The sequence below is a fragment of the Cyprinodon tularosa genome, unplaced genomic scaffold (assembly GCF_016077235.1).
Source record: "Cyprinodon tularosa strain WSP-4 unplaced genomic scaffold, ASM1607723v1 ctg1033, whole genome shotgun sequence".
In the NCBI taxonomy this organism is placed as follows: domain Eukaryota; kingdom Metazoa; phylum Chordata; class Actinopteri; order Cyprinodontiformes; family Cyprinodontidae; genus Cyprinodon; species Cyprinodon tularosa.
In genome coordinates this window covers 140,050-163,618 of record NW_024037820.1, presented here as the reverse complement: position 1 = coordinate 163,618, position 23,569 = coordinate 140,050, and the positions used below count along the sequence as shown (strand labels likewise).

The window sequence follows — 23,569 nt, the reverse complement described above, 5'->3', positions numbered from 1 at the left end:
AAGAAGCACTTTTGTTATTTTTCTTAATATATTCGGGCAAGTTGGCGTTTCTTCTTATTACATTGACATTAATTTTTATCCATCAAAATATCCATATTTTTTAAATGTTCCAAAGGTAATAAGATTTTTGTCCTGGATTCCAATAACACATTATGTTTAACCTATAAAGGGTTAAACATAGAGATAAAAAATGTAAACCTTAATTTTTTATCATACAAGAACCTTTTTTTTAAGCAAATGCATTTGGTTTTAAATTGTTAAATATAGTTTCAGTTTGTTGAAGATCAATTTTACATTAATGCATTTCTTTTAAATTACATAAACACAGATTCAGGAAAACTAAAAGCTAATTTTCTGATGCTGTTATTATTTTCTGCACGTTGTGTTTATTTGAGCCTCCATAGTTCTGTCTGAGCAGAACGGCAGGAGGTGACCTCTGACCTCGGACGACTCGGAACACATTGCAAAAATATTTAAATCTGAATAAATATTTTTTTCTTAGAATAAGTGAATTTTTTTCTTGAATTGTGGAGGAAATTTAGACCCTTTGCCAATGGAACTAGACAATTTATATTTAGAATAAGGAAAATCAAATACATTTTCTTATTTCAAGTGTGTTTTATCTAGTTATCTTATTTTAAGAGTAAAAATACTCATTCCATTGGCAAATAAAGGTAAATACACTTAATTTAAGACATTTTTACTGATTTCTCGATCGTTTTTTGCAGTGTAAGAGGCAGAAAAAAAGACTTTTGGAGATTAAATGTTTATTTCTGCAAATTTAAATAAATGTTGACAGGAGAAGAGGAATGAGAAGGTTGAGAGGAACCAAACTGTTCTTCCTTCAGAAGGTTCGGTTTGTGTGAAATACAATGAGTCCGAATAAATACTAGGAGTCTGTTTACTGGGTCTTCTGGGTGAAGGATGCCCACAGAGCAGCCAGCCTGTTCTTCAGGTCCTGAGCGCTGCCATCCAGGCTGGCCCTCAGGTCCTCCCCGTACGGAACCAGACTCTGCTGGATCTCCTGGCTCTTCTGGGCCACCTGGGTCTCAAAGCTTTGAGCCAAGGAAGTCACCCTGCCCTGGAACTCCTGCAGGCTCTGCTCCATCTTCTCCCTCACCTCTTCAGTGTGGGGAACCATGTGGGCCTGCAGCTGAGTCACGCTGCTCTCCAGCTGCCCCTTCAGCTCCTGGCTCTTCTGCAGCAGGACGGCCTTCAGGGCCTCGGGGTCCACGGCCTCAGCCAAGGGGGTCGCCTCCTTCTTCAGCTCCTCCACCCGGCTCTGGAGGCTGGTCATCAGCTGCTCGCAATAGGGCTTGATGCTGGAGCCCAAAGCGGTCAAATCGTTCTCCAGACGGGTCTGCAGCTGCTCCGCCTCCTGGTTGAACCGGGTCAGGAAGTCCTGGGTGAGAGGAGCAGCCTGAGTCTGCAGGGATACGATGTACTGGTTCACGGCGTCGGCGCTCTGGGAGATCTTCGTACTGATGGAAAGAAAAGCCTCTTATTATCCCACTGTGTTCTGACCCATTTTCCCATCCAGGCAGCCAGACTGGAGCAGAACCACCCTAAGTGGCTGCCTGGGGGAGGATCCAAAGAACTGAACCATCACAGAAATCCAGTTCTTACTTCACTTCCTGTCCAAGTTCGGACTCTCGGATCTGCTTCAGGGAATCCTCAGCGGTCTGCGTCGCCTTGGCAACGTAGTCCCAGAAAGCGTCCTTCACCACCTCCAGGTTGGTCTTCGGAGGCTCGCGCCACAGGATGTTGGCGTTACAAACTGTGGAGGAAACGTGCTGGTGAAGATTCTCAGTCATATATAAAGTTATAAACAATCCACTGGACTTTGTTTGCAAGTTTGAAGACGTTTCTCTTCCATCCAGGAAGATTTTTCAATCCAAAATGTCAGAAATAGCGTTTAGTTCCAGGTTTTATCCAGCAACCCAACAAAGCCTGGTTTTAGTTTAGAAAACATGCAGATAGAAACGGAATAACGGGTCCCCCCCTTTGGAATGGGGGTCGTTTGGCTTCTTTGTTAGCCTGCAATGCCCCATACCTGTCTATGTGTTTAAGTTTGGTATGAAAAACTTAAACAGAGGGGGGGGGGACTCAGGTTTCAGCTTTCAAAAACCTACAATGCAGCAATAGAGTTGATTCCTTCCTGCTATCATCGCAGCCCCAACCCCTTTACAGGAGAACAGAAGACCTCACCTGTTCAGCCAGGCCAACAATTCCCTCTAACGACCCCCCTTTCAGAGACATAGACAGGTATGGGGCATTGCAGGCTAACAGAGAAGCTAAACGACCCCCATTCCAAAGGGGGGGCCCGTTCATCCGTTTCTATTTGCATGTTTTCTAAACTAAAACCAGGCTTTGTTGGGCTGCTGGATAAAACCTGGAACTAAACGCTATTTCTGACATTTTGAATTGAAAAATCTTCCAGGATGGAAGAGAAACGTCTTCAAACTTGCAAACAAAGTCCAGCGGATTGTTTTTTAACTTTTTTTGGAATATGGCGGAGCGTCACGTTAAAAAAACTGAAAAAAATCCCAAGATTTGCTCACCTGAGAAAAGAACCAGAACCACCAGGAGCTTCATGTTTCTTCTCTGTGCTGCAGAATCAAAGACAATCGTTCAGATCCAAAGCCAAGCCTGCACTGATCAGACAGAAACCAGAGTTTCACCTTCCAGAAGCTGCTGCTGCTTTCTCCTTCAGTGTGGGGTCGGTCTGCTCTGCACCGCCGGGCCCTCCCGGGTTTTATAGCCACGTTTGAGGGTAAAGTCCTGCTGGAGCTGCACTGTTGGACACATTCCTGTCACCGCTGTCATTCCACATCACAATGTGGGATCATCCCCTGAATCAACAGCTCTGGCCAGCTGAAACCACTGGAAGGGCGTCACATGCTGCAGCAGCTCTACGGGCGGTTCTGTTTGGACCCACTGGCAGGTCCGGTTTCAGCCTGCTTTCCCTTCCTGGTCGCTTCCAACACATCTGAGCAGAAACAACAAACACATCCTGCCCTCCTAGTTCAGCTCAGCCGGTGGCCATTTTATTAGGCACAATCACAGGCTGGCATTTTGAATTTAAAGGATCAGGAGGGGATTAGAGCTCTGTGGACAAAAGGACGTTTTCCAAACTTCTAATTATTTCTCAAAATAATATTTGTAAATTATTAACCTAAATCTCTGACTTAAGTCAATAATTTCTAATATTCTCACCAAGCGTAACGGACAGTAACTCTTGCTTTAACCATCCGTTCACTAAGTTAGACGTAGGCTGGAAAGTTGGTCTCTAGCTAATCTGTCATGCTGCTAATTAATCTGTTTTGAGTTTAAAACTGAGAGAATCTTAATCTGTATTTAGTGAGATTTTTGCTTTCCTTTCTGGGTCTTTATCCTCCTCAGCCTTTTCAACCAAACAACTGTGTGAGAAATGCAGCAACCTGTTGGAGGGACACAGGTGGAAGATTTACCATTAGGTAATACTGGGCAGTTGCCCAAATTCCTGGGGGCCCCATAAAACTGTAAACATGTAATGTTAATAAAAATATTCCTTATTTGTGCACATTAATTATGTTTTTGATTTGAAAAAAATTCTTTGGCTAAAATGCCATCAGAACGCTGATAATATTAAGTGTTTCTCAGCCCAGTTTGTCAGACATATATAATAGAATGCACAAATTAAAATATAAGTAAATGAACCTTAAAATAAGTGTATTTTCCTTTGACTGGAGCAGGTAGGGAAGAAGATGTTTTGTTTTTGTTTTTAATAAAAATAACTCAACTCTATTGCCTTATTTCAATGCATATGATCTAATTATCTTATTTTAAGATGCTGTACTTATAAATTTGATGCTTCCTCATAAGCTTAATTATTCTGAGTAAATTTGTGATTCCTTCTCGTGTTTTTGAAGAATTGTAACTTGTATTAATTAATAACTTCTAAACTTTAATTCCAGTGGCACGGGAAGGGGGGTGCTGCGGGGCTGCAGCCTCCCTCGTCATAGCATCAGCCCCCCATGGTGGGGGGCTGTGGAGTAACATAATATTGTACTTAAAAACATGAAATTATTTATGTATTTATTTTTTAAAAGACTGTGTTTGATATGGGATAAAAATGATGGTCTGTGTATAAGATATAAACTAATGATTCATTATTTTAATATTTCATAAAAAACTAGGCTACTCCCCCGGAAGCTTCCGCCACCTCACATTCGTTTAGGCATGGCAAGCAAAAGGCAGCAGAAACGTATTTCTGACTATTTCGAGATAAGAAATGGTTTTTATTCCCCTATACTGCCGCCGAGCATTTATTTAGCGTTATTTATTTCTTATTTATTTATATATGCTGTGTCTATTTGTCGTAGTCCTGTGGCTGAAGAAGTCTACGCTAGAATAAGGCTGCATATCACTAAATATTATGTCTGTATTAAGCTATTTAGTGATAAAATATGAAATTAGTTTGTTTTTTTGTGTGTTTTTTGTTTCAAATATGAAATCATTCCCCATATCCATAGTCGAATGGACTTTCAAGACGTTCAATGCTCAGTTTAGGCGATATTTAGGACATGTTTCATTCAAGTATTCCTGATCCTGTTGATTGGGAGCTATTGTTTGTTTTGAATTATTAAAAGAGAAGAAATAAAGTTTAAAATGTTCATGCTTTGTTTATTTTAAATGGCAGTTCTTGGCGACAAATGTAGGCCTACAATATTATGTTAAAAACATCAGCCACAGCCCTGAACATAATGATGTCATGTGTTTTCCAACCCAGCCATCAGCCCCCCTCGCTTGAAACAGCTTCCAGCGCGCCTGTTTAATTCCCACAGATGAAATATCTGCTGCCACGTGTAGCTCTGAGCTGAAAAATACAAATATTCAATTTATTTACATTATCATCCTACATTTAAGAATTTGCATACTTTTTTTCATTTTATTTTTTTTATGGACAGATATTTTACCACAGACCTTTGCTTATTTTGCAGGTTAAATTCTACAGTTTTATCTCCTTTGACAGAAATTATTGGTCATAGAGAGGAAAAGAAGAAGAAAAGGGACAAGAAGAGAGGGACACAACCTAGAATAGATAATGGATGTCTATTCTATTAACATTTCTACATCTGGAGAATGGGGCTGTTTGATGTGTTGTCTTCTATATTCAGAGGGCCCCGTGCCTGTCTTTGCCTAGGGCCCCAAATTTCCTAAATCTGCCCCTGGAGGGACAGGCTTGACCCATAGGGCTGTCAGGATTATTTTGGCAGCAAAAAGTCAGACCGTTAGGTAGGGGATCCTAATCTAATGGCAGGTCAGTATATGGAGGTACACTGCAAAAAAATACTAAACAAAAAAAAACTGATTTGAGCAGGTAAATAAAATAATTTGCTAATGGATTAAGGATTGACGTACTTCAAACAAGATCATTAGAAATTAAGCACTTGAAATAAGATGTTTTTTGTTGTTTTGTTTTGCTCTAAATTTAAATGTAAATCATCTTATTCCAGTGAAATAAAGTCTTGCTTAACTACTCAAAAAAAGGGATAAAACAAAACATTTCAAGAATAATGACTTATATTTCATTTTTTGCTTAGTAGATTCAGAACCATTATCTCTGTGCTATGGGGTCAGATAACAATCAAAAATACAACAAATGTCCAGTTTACATCTGTAAATGTAAATCAGTAATGTAAAAAGATTTGATATTTCTTTTTGTTCTTTGCCAGGTTACATTTTATTACCTCTGCCAAGGAGGTTATGTTTTTAGGAGAGTTTGTTTGTCTGTCTGACCGTGTCCAGGATAACTTGGAATACTTATGAACATATTTAAATGATATTTCTATCATTAAAGTTGTAGGGAAATCATATTTAATTGTCAAATCATTCTGGCTTAAACATGTATATAAATTTACTGTTTATCAGCCGATATAATCAACAAATTAGAAAAAATTCTATTTAGAAAAGAAATCCTCTCTTAAAATCAGTTTTTTCCCCCCGTTATCTTCTGCAGGCCAGTTAGTTCTACGTCAGCCTGCACACCTAAATTCAGCCAATCATATATCAACGGTCATCTGTCAATCAAATGTTTTCGGTCATAGCATCTTGATTCATATGTCGCAGCTAATATACGCAACGGTTGAAATCGGAATCCTTTCCTTTCCCATTGAGTTGCGTCCCAGTGTTCACGGGGATGGACGTATGTGTCTTCGGCAGGCGTAGAGCTAACAGAACTGGCAGCGTTGCGAGGCAAGGGCTCAAACATGTACGGCTGGAAGCCTTCTACACCAAACCAAGCTTCTGCCGCCCTGGCGTCCTCTTCCACAACATCTTCGTCCCCGCTTTCCTCCTCTAAATAAAAAATGGATGACGGAGGAGACTCATCCACGACCTCCGACACTAAACTCTCCTCCTCTTGCATGTTTCCGCTGTCCATAGCGTTCCTTGACAGCGTCGTTTCTAAGTCACCAATTTAGTGCTACTTGGTCCCAATGGAATTTCCCATTGGGAACCTGCTAGCACTAAGATGCTAACTGGTTAGCAAGATACTTCCCACAAACCGGCCACAACCAAACTTACTTGCGAACCTTCTGCCACAACAATCCCGCCTCCTTGATAAACGACCAATCAAATTCACTTTATTCACCCGTTTAAAGTCGGGCACCACTCAGGAGAATTTGGAAATGCAACGGTTGGAACGGCCGCTTCCCTACGACTTTAAAAATGCTAAAAATTATAAACATCCTCATGCCAATAAACAATCCATTACGTTTCGGTGATGATCCAGATGCAGGAATTGTTTACATTGTGAGATAGGGGTATTTAGCAGAACAAGAAGATCCCCACTTAACCAGAAGGTGGCAGCAGTGAGTATTCGCACCCTCAGAATTGGGCCGTTTCTCAATTCAGAAGAAAGCAAGTACGGACTCGTGTTCTCGCCAATTACGTTCTTGAGAAGAAGACAGGAAAGTATGGACTCTGGGAGAACGGGCAGCACGCAGAATTAATCTGGGTCAATTGGAACAGAAGCGTACTGATGACATCATCACACGACGCTAACGTTAGCCAGTCTGCAGCAGACAAAGCGCTAAGTTGGCAACACTGCTCTTTGCATGGTTTGTTTTCAAATGGTTTGCTGCTGTCTGTTTGGACCTTTCTGAACATGTGCAGCAAATGGACTGATCCAATATGGCGGACACTGAAGGGGGGGGGCTGAGACACACTTAATATTATCAGCGTTCTGATGGCATTTTAGAAAAAGGATTTTTATCTAAAACATAATTAATGAGCACAAATAAGGAATAGTTGTATTAACCATACATGGAAGCAGAGTTTTATGGGGCCCCCAGGAACTTGGGGCCCTAGGCAGCTGCCTAGTGAAGTGATTAGATTAGTTTCCTATTTGGTTTGATCCACATGTTCCTGATTGAATCCAACCATTGGTGACTCGTGGTGTCTCAGGTCCTTCTGTCGACGTCAGATGAAAACATGTTTTATCAGCAGTTTCTGTCCCTCAGAGCCAAACTTATCAGCAGGTCGGGTTGTATCAGGACACACTGCGTTCTCCACTTAAGATTATCAGCGGGTGAGACGACAGGACGGAACAAAGTCCGCCTGACATCGCAGCCCACAAACAATCAGACACGTTGAGGGTTATAATCACAGCAAAATAAACTTATCACGTCTTTTTTATCTGCTGAAGGTTTCAGGACTTTTCATTATTAGAGATGTGATGTTGCTGTTTGGGTATTTTTATGCACTAGATTTCTCTGATCATTATTAGAGTGCAGTTATTGTAATAATTGGATTAATTTATTAGCTTATTAGCTTATATTCCTTCAGCAGCTTCACTCTGCCTCTTTCTGCCTGCGCCTCCTGCTGGTTAGACCCAGCATTTGCAGGTTCATTAGAAAAATTAAAAATGAATTAAAAACATTTAATGTATTTTTGTTCTTTATACCAAAAAAAAAAAATAGAAATTCTAATATTATACAGATTTCTCTTACTTAGTTCAATATTTCAAGACTGTATTTTATTAATACAGTCTTTTATTAATTAATTTTATTAATTTTATTTTGGCTTACAGAAAAAGAAAAGACAAATATACGGTGCTCTGACAAAAAACAATTTAAGGTCAGATCGCCATAAGCTTCAAAAAACACCAAAAAGGAAGACGACTAAAGGGATACACGCCCACTGAGGTAGTTTAAAGTCTATTTTACTACAAAACTGAAGCGATAAACAGGTATTGACTATGAGTATGCTGGTCTGACAGAAAACCAGCCTTAGAAATATAAATTATTTAATAAGTTGAAGAATGATAATTGAAATGGAAACATGATTCTTTTGAGGATCCTGCTTCTTTCTTTGCAGTCAGAACTTGGTCTGGACTCCTTTAGCATGAATGAGTCGGACTCTACTGAGGCCCAATTAAAAGCTCCTCTGTCATCTAAACTGTTGGTTCTGGTTTCTCTCATCTGTTGGCTATGTGGGGAAACTCTGTTTCCATGTATGGTTAATACAACTATTCCTTATTTGTGCACATTAATTATGTTTTAGATAAAAATCCTTTGTCTAAAATGCCATCAGAACGCTGATAATATTAAGTGTGTCTCAGCCCCCCCCCTTCAGTGTCCACCATATTGGATCAGTCCATTTGCTGCACATGTTCAGAAAGGTCCAAACAGACAGCAGCAAACCATTTGAAAACAAACCATGCAAAGAGCAGTGTTGCCAACTTAGCGCTTTAGTCGCTATATTTAGCCACTTTTCAGACCCCTCTAGCACTTTGATTTCTGAAAAGCTCCTAGCGCCAAATCTAGAGACTTTTTTCTGCTACTGGAGACTTTGGAGACAACATCTAAAAGCAGCGAACTCTGCTCTCCAGAGCGAGTAGATTGGTAACCCCGCCTCCTGCTCTCCTCTATCTTGTCTGCTGTCATGATTCATGCAGCTATTATTTCATCCAAATGAAAAATGGAGAACAGATAAGCAGATCATGGCTTGTCTACAGTGAAAAGAAGGACTGGGTTATTTACTTTGGCCTTTTTGGAAACACAGGAAGGAGCAATCAGCTAAGTGAGCTTAGTGCTTGGAAAAAATCTTTCATTCCTTTAGAGACAGCATGAAAAGTCAGCTGAGTACAAAACATAGAGAGGAAAACAAGAAGAAAAGGGACAAGAAGAGAGGGACACAACCTAGAACAGATTTAACATTTTTCTATCTGTAGAATGGGGCTGTTTTATGGGGTGTCTTCTCCATTCAGAGGCCCCCTGCCTGTCTTTGCCTAGGGCCTCAAATTTCCTAAATCCGCCCCTGTCTGTGGGGTTCTGGTCAGGCCTGTTTGGTTCCTTCGGCAGTGGCTGGTACCAAGTCTTGATATAAAATCAGATTCTTTATAAAGTTTGAAAGCAGCAGGAAGCATTTGGGGCTCTGAGATGTTCTGGTAGGTGACTGTGGACCTCAGAAAACCCAGTGGACCGGAACCGACCACCACTGAACCAACTTCACTGTGACCTTAAAGCAAAATGGATTCTGGTTCTCCTCACTTCTCATTTCCAAATGAACTTTTACATCAATAAATGCTTGAAATGCTGAGCCACAGCCTGGTTCTGTTTCTCTTTAGTCCAGGTAAGACACTTGTAGCCCATGTTTAGGATCTAGGATGCTTAATGGTTCTGGTTGCTCTAACTCCACACTCAGCCCTATTATTGCTACCCCTCATGCTGATGTTCCTGATCCTCAAAGCAGTTTTTCCTTCCACTCAACTTTCCACGACTGCTGGTTAACGTTTTCACAGCATTCATATTATTTTATATATATACTGTATTCATATCATTGACAATACAACAAATAAAAGCCTGATCTGTTTCTCTCTATGAGTTCTATATCTATATTGGTTTTTCTTTCTAAAATAAGGGAGAAAATATTGAATGTTTCAATAAGACTTATATTATATGAGCTGCTTTTCTAAATTATTATTCATTATCAGAAAAATATAAAATATTATTAAAAAGATACATATGACAAGATTTTACTGGATTTATTTTTTTGTATCATCTTTTAAAGTGGATATAAAGAAATGAAGAGTGAAATAAAAGCTGATTGTCTGAAGCTGGGCTTTGTTTAAAGAAGAACACAGCAACAGAAAACATTTAAAGATGAATAATAATGAACACATCGAACACCTTTAACTGTAAGTGAAAAAAATCAGATTTGACCTTTAACTTAACAGTAAAATAACATTTTTGCCTGAAATGCTACAAACGACTTAAAAACTGTTTAAAAAACGGTTTAATGCAGAAAAATTGGTTATTTTTCGTCTTTTTATCGCTGTGTTGGCAGAAAAAACATCCAAAATACTGACTGGGTTTAATTTAACTCTAAATTAAAATGTCAGACATTTATAATAGAATGCACAAATTAAAATAAGTAAATGAACCTTAAAATAAGTGTATTTTCCTTTTACTGGAGCAGGTAGAGAAGTATGGAGGACCAACTCTGCCATATTTAAAAATAAATACAGAAATACTTTTTTAATTAGCTTCTTTATTTATTTGCCTTTGTAATATTTACCTTATTTATTTTTTTGTCCGTTATAATCTTCAACTTTATTTTTTAATTACTTATATTTTTAAGTATTTATTTATGTGCATGTTATAATATTTTTGTCTGTTTTATTCTTCCTTTGTATTTTTTTTACCTTAGTTATTTCTTCACCGCTATTTATTTCTGCTTAAAAACATAAGTAATTAAAAAATAAAGTTGAAGATTATAAAGGACAAAAAAATAAATAAGGTAAATATTACAAAGGCAAATAATTTAAAGAGTTATATACATTTATATCTCACAGTATAATTTAATTTCTACTTACATTTATTTGTTTATTTTGTTTTTGGTGGCAATTAATTGTATGCTTATATATTTATTGAGCATTTATTTATTTCTGTATTTATTTTTAAATATGGCAGAGTTGGTCCTCCATAGCAAAGAGATGCTTTATGTTTAAAATAAAAAGAACTCGACTCTAGTGCCTTATTTCATTGCATATGATCTAATAATCTTATTTTAAGATGCTGTACTTAATAAGTTTAATTGGTATTAGTAAATTTGTGATTCCTTCTCGTGTTTTTGAAGAATTGTAACTTGTATTAATTAATAACTTCTAAACTTTTATTCCCACAGATGAAATATCTGCTGAAAAATAGAAATATTCAATTTATTTACATTATCATCCTACATTTAAGAATTTGCATACTTTTTAATTTTTTTTATGGACAGATATTTTACCACAAACCTTTGCTTATTTTGGGTTAAATTCTACAGTTTTTAAAAAAGCCGACATCTCCAAGAACCGTGTCTCCTCCAGAAAGAAGGGCCTATTATCTCCTTTAACAGACATTATTGGTGTTTTATTAGTATAAAGTATTAAATATGAAGAGAAAATTACTGAAATTAGGCTGATTTGTTTATGGTTATGATGTGAGATTAGGAGGAAAACAAGGTGAAAATGTTCAGTTCTGCTGTAGGAGAATCACAAACAGGCCTCTGAACGTCGCATCGTGTCCCTCTGCTGATTATTAATCTGCAGACTCCCACAGATACACACACATTCCTTCACTGTGTCCTATTTAACAATATCAGCTCCTTTCTATTATCAACGCTAAAACATGATGCCCCTGAAGATGTACATCCTGATGTCCCGCCTTTGCGTTACGCAGTGACAGCACTGAGCTCAGCATCTCCTCCGTTCATCTCTGCTGCCTATAAATAGTGAGGAGGACACTTCCAGCCTCCATCAGCCAGCTGACTGACCAACAGGTAGGACTCCTGCTCCTCTACAGCACCTTCTCTGCAACAACCTGGTCTGAAAGAGCAAACTCTAGCTTCTTTGAAAGCTGCCATGAAGGTCCTCGTCGTCCTCTTCCTCATCTTCCTCACAGGTTTGAGAATATTGATGTTTTAGTTAAAAGAAAAAAAAACATTAGAAAGGAAAAAAATGTCTTAAACTTATTTTTTCTGCAGGTTGTGATGCTGGGTGGTTTGACTCTCCAGCCAAACAATCTCCAGCCAAACATTCTCCACCCAAACATTCTCCACCCAAACATTCTCCACCCAAATGCAAGGAGGACTTGGCCAAAGATTGTTTCTGGAGTTACGTTAAGGATTGCACGCACACCTCAGAAGAGAGTTTGAAGGAAATCAAATGTTCACTTCCAGGACAGTATGTGAGGTAAGATCAAACTCCAGAGCTTTAACCCTTTATAAGGCAAGTTAGCGTTTTTTATCACTTGCATCCCCCTTACAAATGGAGTCCCCCCCCATCCCTCAGTGAGGTCTACACTGGCAAAAATCTTTTTTTTTGCCAGTGTAGACCTTTTTTCTTAAAATAAGTGCATTTATTCTTGAATTGAGGAGGTAAAAGAGACATTTTGCCAATGGAACAAGACAATTTACACTTAAAATAAGAAAACACAATTGCATTGTCTTATTTCAAATGCATATTATCTAGTTATCTTATTTTAAGAGTAAAAATACTCATTCCAATGGCAAACTATCTCATTTACCTGCTCAAATTAAGGATAAATACACTTAATTTTAAATACACGTTTTTCCAGTGTAGAAGCACAAGATCTATATCAGCCAGTCAGCATAGATCCTGCTACATGGCTGAACATCTTATTTTGGCATTTCACCAATTAGATGAGCCCTTGAATTATATATTACCTACTGGAAGTTAAGTTGAAAAAAAAAAATTCAAGACAAAAAGGTATAAAACTGATTGAAAAGTAAAAAAAATAAGCCTAGTTAACAATTATATTTAGGTTTATAAACTAAAAAATGTAATAGTATCAGCTTTAATGCCTCTAAGTGTCCTATAAAGGGTTAAAAACTGATTAAGGATCCGTCCATGCATCTCCAGAGACGATGAACGTTTTTTATTTACTAAATAACAGGAAAGACACAAAACCCAGGATCCTGTTTTTATAACATCTTCGGTTTTTACAGCCGTTTGGTTTCAATGCTGCAAAAAATGTAAATCAGTCAGTTTTTCTTAAAATGAGTTGCCAATGGAATAAGACAATTTACATTTAAAATAATAAAAAAAAAACACTGAAGTCTCTTATTTCAAGTGCAGTATGTCTGATAATCTTTTTTTAATGGGAAAAATGCTCATTCCATTGGCAGATCATTTGATTTTCCTACTCAAATTTAGGCTATAAAAACTCATTGTAAGACATTTTACTCCTTTTCAGAATCTTTTTGCAGCTTATGCTGCAAAAAATGAATCTAAAAATAAGTAAAATCTTCTTGAAATAAGAGTATTTGTCCTTCATTTAAATAGGTAAATAAGATAATTGGTCTAAGAATAAGACAATTTGCATTAGAATTAAGACTAAACACTGCAAAAACTTTTAAACCTAAATAAGCCATTTTATTGCATATGGGAATTTGTTCTTGAATCGATGAGGTAAGTGAGACACTTTGGCAACGGAACAAGACAATTTACATTTAAATTAAGAAAAAAACTATTATATTGTCTGATTTTGAGTGCATATTATCTAATTATCTAATTTTAAGAGTAAAAATACTCACATTAAGAGTAAATACCCTTAAATTAAGAAATTTTTTATTTATTTTTGGATCATTTTTGCAGTGTAGAGTTTTGTTTTTCTTATCTTGTACATAAACCATCTAATTCCATTGGCAAACTGTCTTTCTTACCTGCTTTTCAAAGCAGCTCAGGTGTCTTGATAAAAAAAGTAAAACTATTTAAGTCAGTCTGATTATAATTTTTGTTCTTTATTTTGTTCCCAATTCCTCACATTTAAATGTGATAATAAGGGAGTTACTCAGAGGAGCTCCAGTTTTATAAATAAAAAGAAACTGAAGCACATTTTTTTTTAGAAATCATGCAAATTGAAACGGTTTTCTAAACAAAAACCAGGCTTTGTTGGGCTACTGCATAAAGCCTTAAACTCAATGCTATTTCTGACATTTTGAACTGAAAAAGCTTCCTGTATGGGAAGTGAAACGTCTTCAAATTTTGCTTTTTATAATTACTAATGCAAACTGACCTCAAAGTTCTTTATGTTTGAAAAAAAACAAAATTTGTTTTGTTTCTGTCTCCTGCAGCAAACTCATCTCACAGAGCATCGAGATCCTCCACAAATTCTTCCAGCTGGTTTACGCTCATATAGTCTACTGGTGCAACGAGCTCTTCCATAGGTTCTGCCACGAGGTGGACCACTTTCAGCACCGCGTGGAGTATTATCTGCACCTGCTGAGTGACGAAACCGACCACCACACCAAGGAGCTGGCAGAACGAATCCGCTGCATGTTGGATGATCTCAAGAAGTCCGTAGCCGAATACATTAAAGTCTTAGACTACAAAGGCCTGAAGGTCGACCTGGACAAGAAGTACAAGAATCTGTGTGATGAAGTGCAAACGTGCTTTAAACACCATCGCTGTGAAGACCGCCGTGGGCACAAAAAGGAATGTGACATCAAGAAGAAAGTGGAAAAAGACCTGGAAGACTTTAAAATCACCTTGCGCTTCCTCTGCTATACCTTCGAGATCAAACTCATGGAGACGTCCAAACAGATCAATAAGAAAGTCACACATCCTGAAAAGAAGCACTGTCACAAGCTGGATAAAAACTCACCTGCCCTGAGTGGTGAGCTGAAGACCTTATGGGAACAATGGAAACACTTCAACTGAACGCCTCCCAAAGGCGGGTCCAGCTTAATAGCTCCATCTCTTCAACAATTAGTTTCAATACTAAATATTTCATGATTATTATTTTTTTTCCAAGTTGTTGAAGTGTCAGAGAAATGTCTGGTATTTATTACTCAAAATACAACTCTGGAAAACAGAAACTCTCTTGTTGTCTTTATTTAAAACTTACCGTATTTTCCGGACTATAGAGGCACCTCGCTCTAAGCCGTGCCCACTAAGTATTTTGAAAAAACTTGAAAACTACATATATAAGCTGCACCATGATTCTATTCAGTTTATTTCTATAGCTCCAATTCACATCATGTCATCTCAGGTCACTTTCCAGTTCACCAGATCATCTAGTCAGATTGATTCAGAGTTTTCTATCTAAGGAAAACCAGCTGATTGCATCGACTCATTGACTCTTCAGCAATCCCTCACACTAAGCATGCTTGTAGCGACAGTGGAGAGGAAAAACTCCCTTTGAACAGGAAGAAACCTCCAGCAGAACCAGGCTCAGTGTGAGTGCACTGGAAAAAAAAATCTAGAAATAAGTAAAAATTAATTGATTAAATTTAGTGTATTTACTCTTAATTTGAGTATTTTTAATCTTAAAATAAGATAATTAAATAATATAGACTTGCCGTAAGACAATGCAATTGTTTTTCTCTTATTTTAAATGTAAATCGTTTTGTTCCATTGGCAAAGTGTCTCACTTTCCTCCTCAATTCAAGAAAAAATGCATTTATTTTAAGAAAAAATTAGTCCTTTAAATGTACATTTTTTGCAGTGCAGCCATCTGCCACTGATATCTGCCAAACTGTCCCCCACCAAACCAGTAGGGGGAGCTCTACATATGACTCAGTAGGGACGAAGAATAATGCTAGCTCCTGTTAGCTTGTTAGCTCGCAGCAGTAAAAGCTTCTACTGACAGATGGGGCGTCATTGGCTCCTTATTTCAGCTCTGCAGTTGTTGAGCGAATTCTCTTTATTGGTTCGGTCACTTTAATGTAGCAAATAAACGTCAAAATATTTGAATTCGGGACATTTGTTCTCCGTCGTGCCTGCTGCTAGCATGTTCTTGAGCTAAATGAAAATGAGTCATTATGGTACTAAAATTATTATTTTTATCCATAACTCACTAATGGATGCTAATGCACACCTTTAAAAATGTTTTACGACTTTTCTGAGACAATTTTGATGCTTTTTATATTTTCTCCGTTAAACTGCTTCTTTGACATAATCATGCTCAGAGCAGTCCGACAAAATACGATTAAACCACGTTTATCTGCATTTTAGTTGTTTCTTTCTTTAGGTTGCGCACTATCTACAATAATGTTAACACAAAAGGAAAAAATGAAACTAAAAAATACTAGATTTATGTTTAAATCCTAAGCCAAAAAAGTTAGCTTCTGGGAGTAGCGTAGAATTCCATTTCTAGCTCAGATTAGGAACAGACGAGGGATAAATCAGAAAAGATTTGAATGCATTTATTTTCTCCTTGGTTCAAAGTGTGGGGAAAAAAGTAGGGGCTTATAGTCTGGAAAATACGGTACTCAAAAAGCCGCAGCTGACTCAACTCTGCTTCTTCCTTTTCTAGAAAATCTTCATGTTTGGAAATCGTCAGATTTTACCAAATAATGCTAACATCGCAGCCTGATGGAAAAAAACCCACAAAGTTTAAGAAAATAAATTTACCAAAACAGCCTTATTCCCAAATATCCCCATTGTTATTTTTTTATAACTGGTCAGTCACATGTTAATCATGTTTTAAAACATGTCTGATCCACATGATGCGGATTTATTTTGAAGGCTGATAATAAAAAAGAACATTTAATGAATTATCCTTTCTTTCATTGCCTGTCCTCAGCTTTTATTTTATTTTTTTTATTTCAAAATTAAAGGCTCCCCTTTCTAAAGCAATTATGTAGATATGAAAGCTAACATAGAAAACTTATCTACAATCATTACTATTATTATTATTATTATTATTATTATTATAATTATTATTATTATTTTCAATGATCAGTAATAGTAATTTCAGAGCACCTTCCAATCCATTATTCATACATTATAAAATATAAAAACAATGTACGATTTAATTGATTTGAAAGAGTTACAAATAATGAATAAAGAAAAAGTCTTTGAATAGTACGCAGTTATAATTTGAAAATAGAGGTTTAAAAAAACCCAAAAAAACAAGATCCAGAACCAAATTAAAAGAGCGAAATATCTCAGTAAATGCAGAAAAAAAAGAACAATGTTAATAAAGAATGAAAAAATCAAGGTCACTTAAATAATTAGAAAATGTATTGTGGAAGCTCATTGGTAGAATTCTCTTATGACAGAAAGAAGGCCTCAATTCACACCATCGTCATCCGGAGGGGGGAACATTTATTTACAAAACCGAATTCATACAGCTGTCTAAAACACTTCATACAATCAGCTCCCTGTCCTCACATCTGTAATTTCCCCCACCTTCAATCCATTGTGGGCGACATTTATAGTTTCCACATCGCACTGTGTGGATGCACATGCACGACTGGACGCTCTTCCTGGAAATCTCTTAGCTCATGACCTGATTGCGTGCGAGTCAGCCAGTAAGAACCCTGTTTTTGCCGAGATTCGTACGTGACTCCCAGCTTGTAGACTCCCTGTTTACATGTTGCATCCTCTGTGTTGCTAAGTGAGCATAAGGTCAGAAACAGGACTACATAACGCAGTACAACTGCTTCCATATTTGGCAAGCCAGCCAGATATTTATATTCTACAGCATTAGAGACTTTATTATTGCTAAGACTCATACTTGAACTTCAACATGTACTGTTTTGTTGCTAAGTAAGTGTAGGGCCATGTTGTAGGATACATTCTGATTCTGATTTCTTATTCTGATATGATATAAGACAATAAAACTGCTACTACAGTATTACTTTAAGTGTTTTATGTAAGTATGAAACTATAAAATAACGTAGTGGTTCGTGAAAATGTTTAATCTAATCCTATTTAGGTCAGATGAAGTTACTGCATTGAAAAAATGATAAATTATGTTATTTATTTATTATTGTTTTGTAAAAAGGGACGGAAAAAATGAGAATTATTCTTTTCTTTGCTCCTTTCCATTTAAACTGTACTGCTTTTTATTAATGTATGTTTTTTGTTATTTTAAATGAATGAAATAAACAATAAATAAAACAAATAAATGATTTTTTTTATTTATTGTTATTTTTTTGATTTTTTTTGTATTTTATTTTTTTTTTATATATATTTTTTAATATAAGTCTTTTCTTGTAACTGTACACTATTATCTGTCTATTAATCTTCTTATTTTTTATTTAAACAATGAACATTCAATATTCAGTTTTTTTTACTGGAAAACATTTTTTTTTACCACCTTTCCATATTTAAAACACGTTTTTCACCCTGTACATTATTTTCTATTGTTTTAGTTAACTTTTTATTTTTAAATGCTTATTTTTTTAAATCTAATATATCACAGTAGCATTTTTTCAGCAAATAGATTTCTCTAAAGCCATTTATTTATGCCCCCCCCTCCCGTATTTCCTCTGTGTACAGCTGTATATGTTAAAACAGGGGGCGGGCTTTGGAACAGCATCAACGCTTGCAGCTTCTCTCCTATTGGCCGAGATCTGTCTGGCCCATGTCACGACCCGAACCGTACTAAAAGCTCAATTTGTGCATGAGCAAGCAGATATTCAACCATGTACATAATGTAATTATTTCACTAAAATCCTTTCACTTATCCTTAAGCCACTAAAGAATGCGAACACACATCTTAAAATAGTTTTTATGACTAAGACAATTTGATGCTTTTTTATTTTTCTCCGTTAAACTAGGGTGACCAGACGTCCTTTTTTATCCCGGTGTAGGTACCAGATTGACTCGGGGGCCTGCGCCTTTTGATGACGTCATGAGCGTCCGCCATCTTAAATGTGGCAAATCTGCAGTTTCTCAGTCACTTTAACAGTATCAGAGGGACTTTAATCTCTGAATATACTTTGTATTTGTAGTATTTTTGTTTTTGTAATACAGGTGCTGGTCATAAAATTAGAATATCATGAAAAAGTAGATTGATTTCAGTAATTCCATTTAAAAAGTGAAACTTGTATATTATATTCATACATTACATACAAACTCATATATTTCAGATGTTTATTTTGTTTAACTTTGATAATTACAGATGACAACAAATGAAAATCTCAAATTCATCATATCAGAAAATTAGAATATTACTGAAGACCAATAAAAACAAAGGATTTATAGAAATGTTGGCCAACTGAAAAGTATGAATATGAAAAGTATGAGCATGTACAGCACTCAGTATTTAGTTGGGCCTCCTTTGGCCTGTATTACTGCAGCAATGCGGCGTGGCATGGAGTCGATCAGTCTGTGGCACTGCTCAGGTGTTATGATAGCCCAGGTTGCTCTAATAGTGGCTTTTAGCTCTTCTGAATTGTTGGGTCTGGTGTATTGCATCTTCTTCTTCACAATACCCCATAGATTTTCTATGGGGTTAAGGTCAGGAGAGTTTGCTGGCCAATTAAGAACAGGGATACCATGGTCCTTCAACCAGGTACTGGTAGCTTTGGCACTGTGTGCAGGTGCCAAGTCCTGTTGGAAAATGAAATCTGCATCTCCAAAAAGTTGGTCAGCTGCAGGAAGCATGAAGTGCTCTAAAACTTCCTGGTATGTGGCTGCGTTGACCCTGGACCTCAGAAAACACAATGGACCAACACCAGCAGATGACATGGCACCCCAAACCATCACTGACTGTGGAAACTTTACACTGGACTTCAAGCAACGTGGATGAAGTGCCTCTCTTCTTTTCCTCCAGACTCTGGGACCTTGATTTCCAAAGGAAATGCAAAATTTACTTTCATCAGAGAACATGACTTTGGACCACTCACCAGCAGTCCAGTCCTGTTTCTCTTTAGCCCAGGCAAGACGCTTCTGACGCTGTCTGTGGTTCAAGAGTGGCTTGACACAAGGAATGCGACAGCAGAAACCCATGTCTTTCATACGTCTGTGTGTGGTGGTTCTTGAAGCACTCACTCCAGCTGCAGTCCACTCTTTGTGAATCTCCCCCACATTTTTGAATGGGTTTTGTTTCACAATCCTCTCCAGGGTGCGGTTATCTCTCTTGCTTGTACACTTTTTTCGACCACATCTTTTCCTTCCCTTCGCCTCTCTATTAATGTGCTTGGACACTGAGCTCTGTGAACAGCCAGCCTCTTTAGCGATGACCTTTTGTGTCTTGCCCTCCTTGTGCAAGGTGTCGATGGTCGTCTTTTGGACAACTGTCAAGTCAGCAGTCTTCCCCATGATTGTGTAGCCTATAGAACTAGACTGAAAGACCATTTAAAGGCTTTTGCAGGAGGTTTGAGTTAATTAGCTGATTAGAGTGTGGCACCAGGGGCCATCAATTTTGAACCTTTTCACAATATTCTAATTTTCTGATATGATGAATTTGAGATTTTCATTTGTTGTCATTTGTAATCATCAAAATTAAACAAAATAAACATCTGAAATATATGAGTTTGTATGTAATGTATGAATATAATATACAAGTTTCACTTTTTAAATGGAATTACTGAAATCAATCTACTTTTTCATGATATTCTAATTTTATGACCAGCACCTGTATTACAAGTTTATTTTTTGTATCCCTTTAGCTTCATTCTCCTGAATTTATTCTCGTTACAAATGCAGACCGCGGGCTCAATGTAGTTTGTTTGAGTGGTGTTGCCATAATGTGACGTCATCGGGAGGCGCAAGGCCCATGGCGAATTCAGTGACGTCATCGGAAGGCGCAGGGACCATGGAGAATTTCTTCGTAAAATTGTCCGTTTACAAACCGCAATCCCGCTTTCGAATAAAACCTACACCCCGCTATAATTACTTTAGTAAGCTGTCCAGACCAATCAAAATGTTTTGCGCAATTGTGCAAACGTTAAAACAATTATGTATTGTGACATCATCAAAAGGCGCAGGCCCCCGAGTCAATCTGGTACCCACACCGGACATGTCCTACTTTTCATACCTAAAACAATGTCCGGTGGAAATTTCAAAATCATCCTGGATTTTGGTCGACTACAGCAGAACCGAGCTGTCAGCCCCCGGGGCGGGTTCGGGAACCCCGGTGGACGGGGGGAGGGAGCCCCTTGGGGACGGAATGACCACCACCATGCTTCCCTCTGCCTGCCTTACCGGGCAGCGCTCCTTCCCCAGCTGGCCCTGGAGCTGATGGCTCGGTTCGAAAGCCGTGAGTGGGCCTTGAACTCAGAACCTCTGGGATCATTCAATCCCCAGCTCCGGCTTTCAATGCTGTTGTGCCCTTGGGTAAGACAACTAATCTGCATTGCCTGCAGATGGTGGAGCCGGCAGCCTTGCTTCTGTCAGTGAGCCCCAGGGCAGCTGCGGCTACAGTGTAGCTCACCACCATCAGTGTGTGCATAAATGGGTGAATGACTGAATGCAAAAATGATCTCAAAATGAGTAAAAATGTCTTAAATTAAGGGTATTTACCCTTAATTTAAGCAGGAAAATAAGATGATTTGCCAATGGAATTAGTATTTTTAACTCTTAAAATAAGGTATCTAGATAAAATGCACTTGAAATAAGGCAATGCAATTGTTTTTCCTTATTTTAAGTGTAAATTGTCTTGTTCCATTGGCAAAGTGTCTCACTTAAATCCTTAATTTAAGAAAAAATGCACTTATTTTAAGAAGAAACTGCTTATTTGGATTTCATTTTTTTGCAGTGCTGAATGTAGTGTAAAGTGCTTTGGTCAAGTCCTCTGACTTGAAAAAGTGATTGTTCACAAATTTTTTTGGATTGTGTCTAATGGGGCGTCCTGCATGGTGTAGTACAGGGGTCTTCAACATTTTCCAGGCCAAGGACCCCCAAACTGATGGTGAAATGGAGTGGGGACCCCCTTATTATATATATTGTATAAAATTGTGTTATATCACACCGGTCACCATGAATGGAGTCATGTAACAAAAGTAATTTTTGTCCTGGGATTTTTTAAATATTTCTGATTCTAATTCTGATGGGACAGGTGTTGTGAATGAAACGGTGCCCAGCTTGAAAGAGCTCCTGTGTGTCGCTGAATGTGAGCATTGATGACTGAAAGACATCTTCTGCCTCCATTTCTCTGTTTACTACAGTCTGTTGAATTTGTGTTAATGTGGATTTAAAGACATTTCAATTAGTGGAATATAAAAAACCCTAACCCTACCCTAATGAACCTAAACTTTTGCGACCCCCATTTTGTACCTCCGTGGACCTAGGGGTCACGGACCCCCTGTTGAAGACCTCCGGTGTAGTATACAGGGGTTAATGAGGGGCGATTAGCCTCTTAGGACAGCCTCCTGATCAGGAATCGTAAGGTTGGGAGAAAATCAAACATATTTGAAATTCATTTGGCCGTCGTAAGGTGTTTGTGGGAAAATCCTGCTACTTCAACAGCAGGATTTGGCAGAGCTAGGAGGCGATTTACCCTGATTTAGATGGCAAACTAAATGGGTTTAGTCACATTTGCCTCTGAACTGATGTTCAGCCTTTAGAAAGCTGGTCAGAATGATTTGTTATTGATTTTTCTCTGTCACTGCTACAGCAGTCTTGGAGATGTTTCATTGATCTTGCCCTGATGTCCTCCATACAGAACATCTCTCTTCTGGAGCTTTAGGTAAAAAGCACAAAACAAAGGATCGAAACCGACCCCACTGGTCAGAGAGGCAGTTCAGGAGCTGTATGCAGGGGGGATTTACCATTAAGCAATACCAGGCAGTTGAATAGGGCCCCAAGTTCCTAGCCTGACGTAGTTCGACTCAATTCTAGTCAGAATGAGTCTGATGCTGCTCCATAGAGCTGTGATTATGGGGCGTGTTTCGAACGAACCAGGAAAAAAAATGCCTCTGCACTCAATTGGATAGACCTATGTTTTATGTATGTTAAGCAACGCATAGTTGTTTTCAACAAAACTCAAAGCGTGCAGTTGCACGCCTAGAATAAGAAGATGAGCCTTGATCGCGTTTCGCTGTTTTAAAATTAATCTGCTGTCGATATCTTCTAGAACAGACCTAATAGCAGAATCTACTCACTTCAACTCTCCAGCGGCAGCCATTGTTGTTGTCACCCAAGCGTGCTTTGGTGACGTGGTTGATTACGTTACTGTTGATCCTCTGTCCATCATCGTATAAAGCCCGCCCTGACAATTTGATTGGCCCGCCAGATATTGTGCGAGCATACTCGCGCTACTGTTGAGCAATGCCAGACCGAACTTCCCGACCTCAAACGTTGTGGGCGGGACTAAGTTCGGAATGGCACCCAGGGCCCCAAGTTCCTGGGGGCCCCATAAAACTCTGTTTCCATGTATAGTTAATACAACTATTCCTTATTTGTGCACATTAATTATGTTTTTGATAAAAATCCTTTGGCTAAAATGCCATCAGAACGCTGATAATATTAAGTATGTCTCAGCCCCCCCCCTTCAGTGTCCACCATATTGGATCAGTCCATTTGCTGCACATGTTCAGAAAGGTCCAAACAGACAGCAGCAAACCATTTGAAAACAAACCATGCAAAGAGCAGTGTTGCCAACTTGGCGCTTTAGTCGCTATATTTAGCCACTTTTCAGACCCCTCTAGCACTTTGATTTCTAAAAAGCTCCTAGCGCCAAATCTAGAGACTTTTTTCTGCTCCTGGAGACTTTGGAGACAACATCTAAAAGCAGCGAACTCTGCTCTCCAGAGCGAGTAGATTGGTAACCCCGCCTCCTGCTCTCCTCTATCTTGTCTGCTGTCATGATTCATGCAGCTATTATTTCATCCAAATGAAAAA

General features: G+C 38.1%; 2 protein-coding genes across 2 annotated transcripts; one reads left to right on the top strand and one right to left on the bottom strand.

The window, feature by feature from the left end:
* Nucleotides 1-750: 750 nt before the first annotated feature.
* On the bottom strand, nucleotides 751-2,796 carry apoa4a (apolipoprotein A-IV a). Its single transcript, XM_038281507.1, has 4 exons — nucleotides 2,682-2,796; nucleotides 2,562-2,609; nucleotides 1,627-1,777; nucleotides 751-1,481 (listed from the first exon to the last, which is right to left on the bottom strand). Exons 2-4 carry the CDS (start codon nucleotides 2,593-2,595, stop codon nucleotides 902-904), a joined length of 765 nt encoding a protein of 254 aa, XP_038137435.1. The 5' UTR covers nucleotides 2,596-2,609; nucleotides 2,682-2,796; the 3' UTR covers nucleotides 751-901.
* An 8,924-nt stretch (nucleotides 2,797-11,720) lies between these two features.
* On the top strand, nucleotides 11,721-14,712 carry LOC119781114. The gene is made up of 3 exons (XM_038281494.1): nucleotides 11,721-11,930; nucleotides 12,013-12,220; nucleotides 14,125-14,712. The coding sequence occupies exons 1-3, from the start codon at nucleotides 11,891-11,893 to the stop codon at nucleotides 14,708-14,710; spliced, it is 834 nt and encodes a 277-aa protein (XP_038137422.1). The 5' UTR covers nucleotides 11,721-11,890; the 3' UTR covers nucleotides 14,711-14,712.
* The last annotated feature ends 8,857 nt before the right edge of the window (nucleotides 14,713-23,569 follow it).

Coding starts and splice junctions, on each gene's coding strand:
- apoa4a (XM_038281507.1), bottom strand. CDS start 2,595: ATGAAGCTCCTGGTGGTTCTGGTTCTTTTCTCAG. Junction 1,778..2,561: donor GGTTCTGGTTCTTTTCTCAG/GTGAGCAAATCT, acceptor TTTCCTCCACAG/TTTGTAACGCCAACATCCTG. Junction 1,482..1,626: donor GAACTTGGACAGGAAGTGAA/GTAAGAACTGGA, acceptor TCTTTCCATCAG/TACGAAGATCTCCCAGAGCG.
- LOC119781114 (XM_038281494.1), top strand. CDS start 11,891: ATGAAGGTCCTCGTCGTCCTCTTCCTCATCTTCCTCACAG. Junction 11,931..12,012: donor CTTCCTCATCTTCCTCACAG/GTTTGAGAATAT, acceptor TTTTTTCTGCAG/GTTGTGATGCTGGGTGGTTT. Junction 12,221..14,124: donor CTTCCAGGACAGTATGTGAG/GTAAGATCAAAC, acceptor TGTCTCCTGCAG/CAAACTCATCTCACAGAGCA.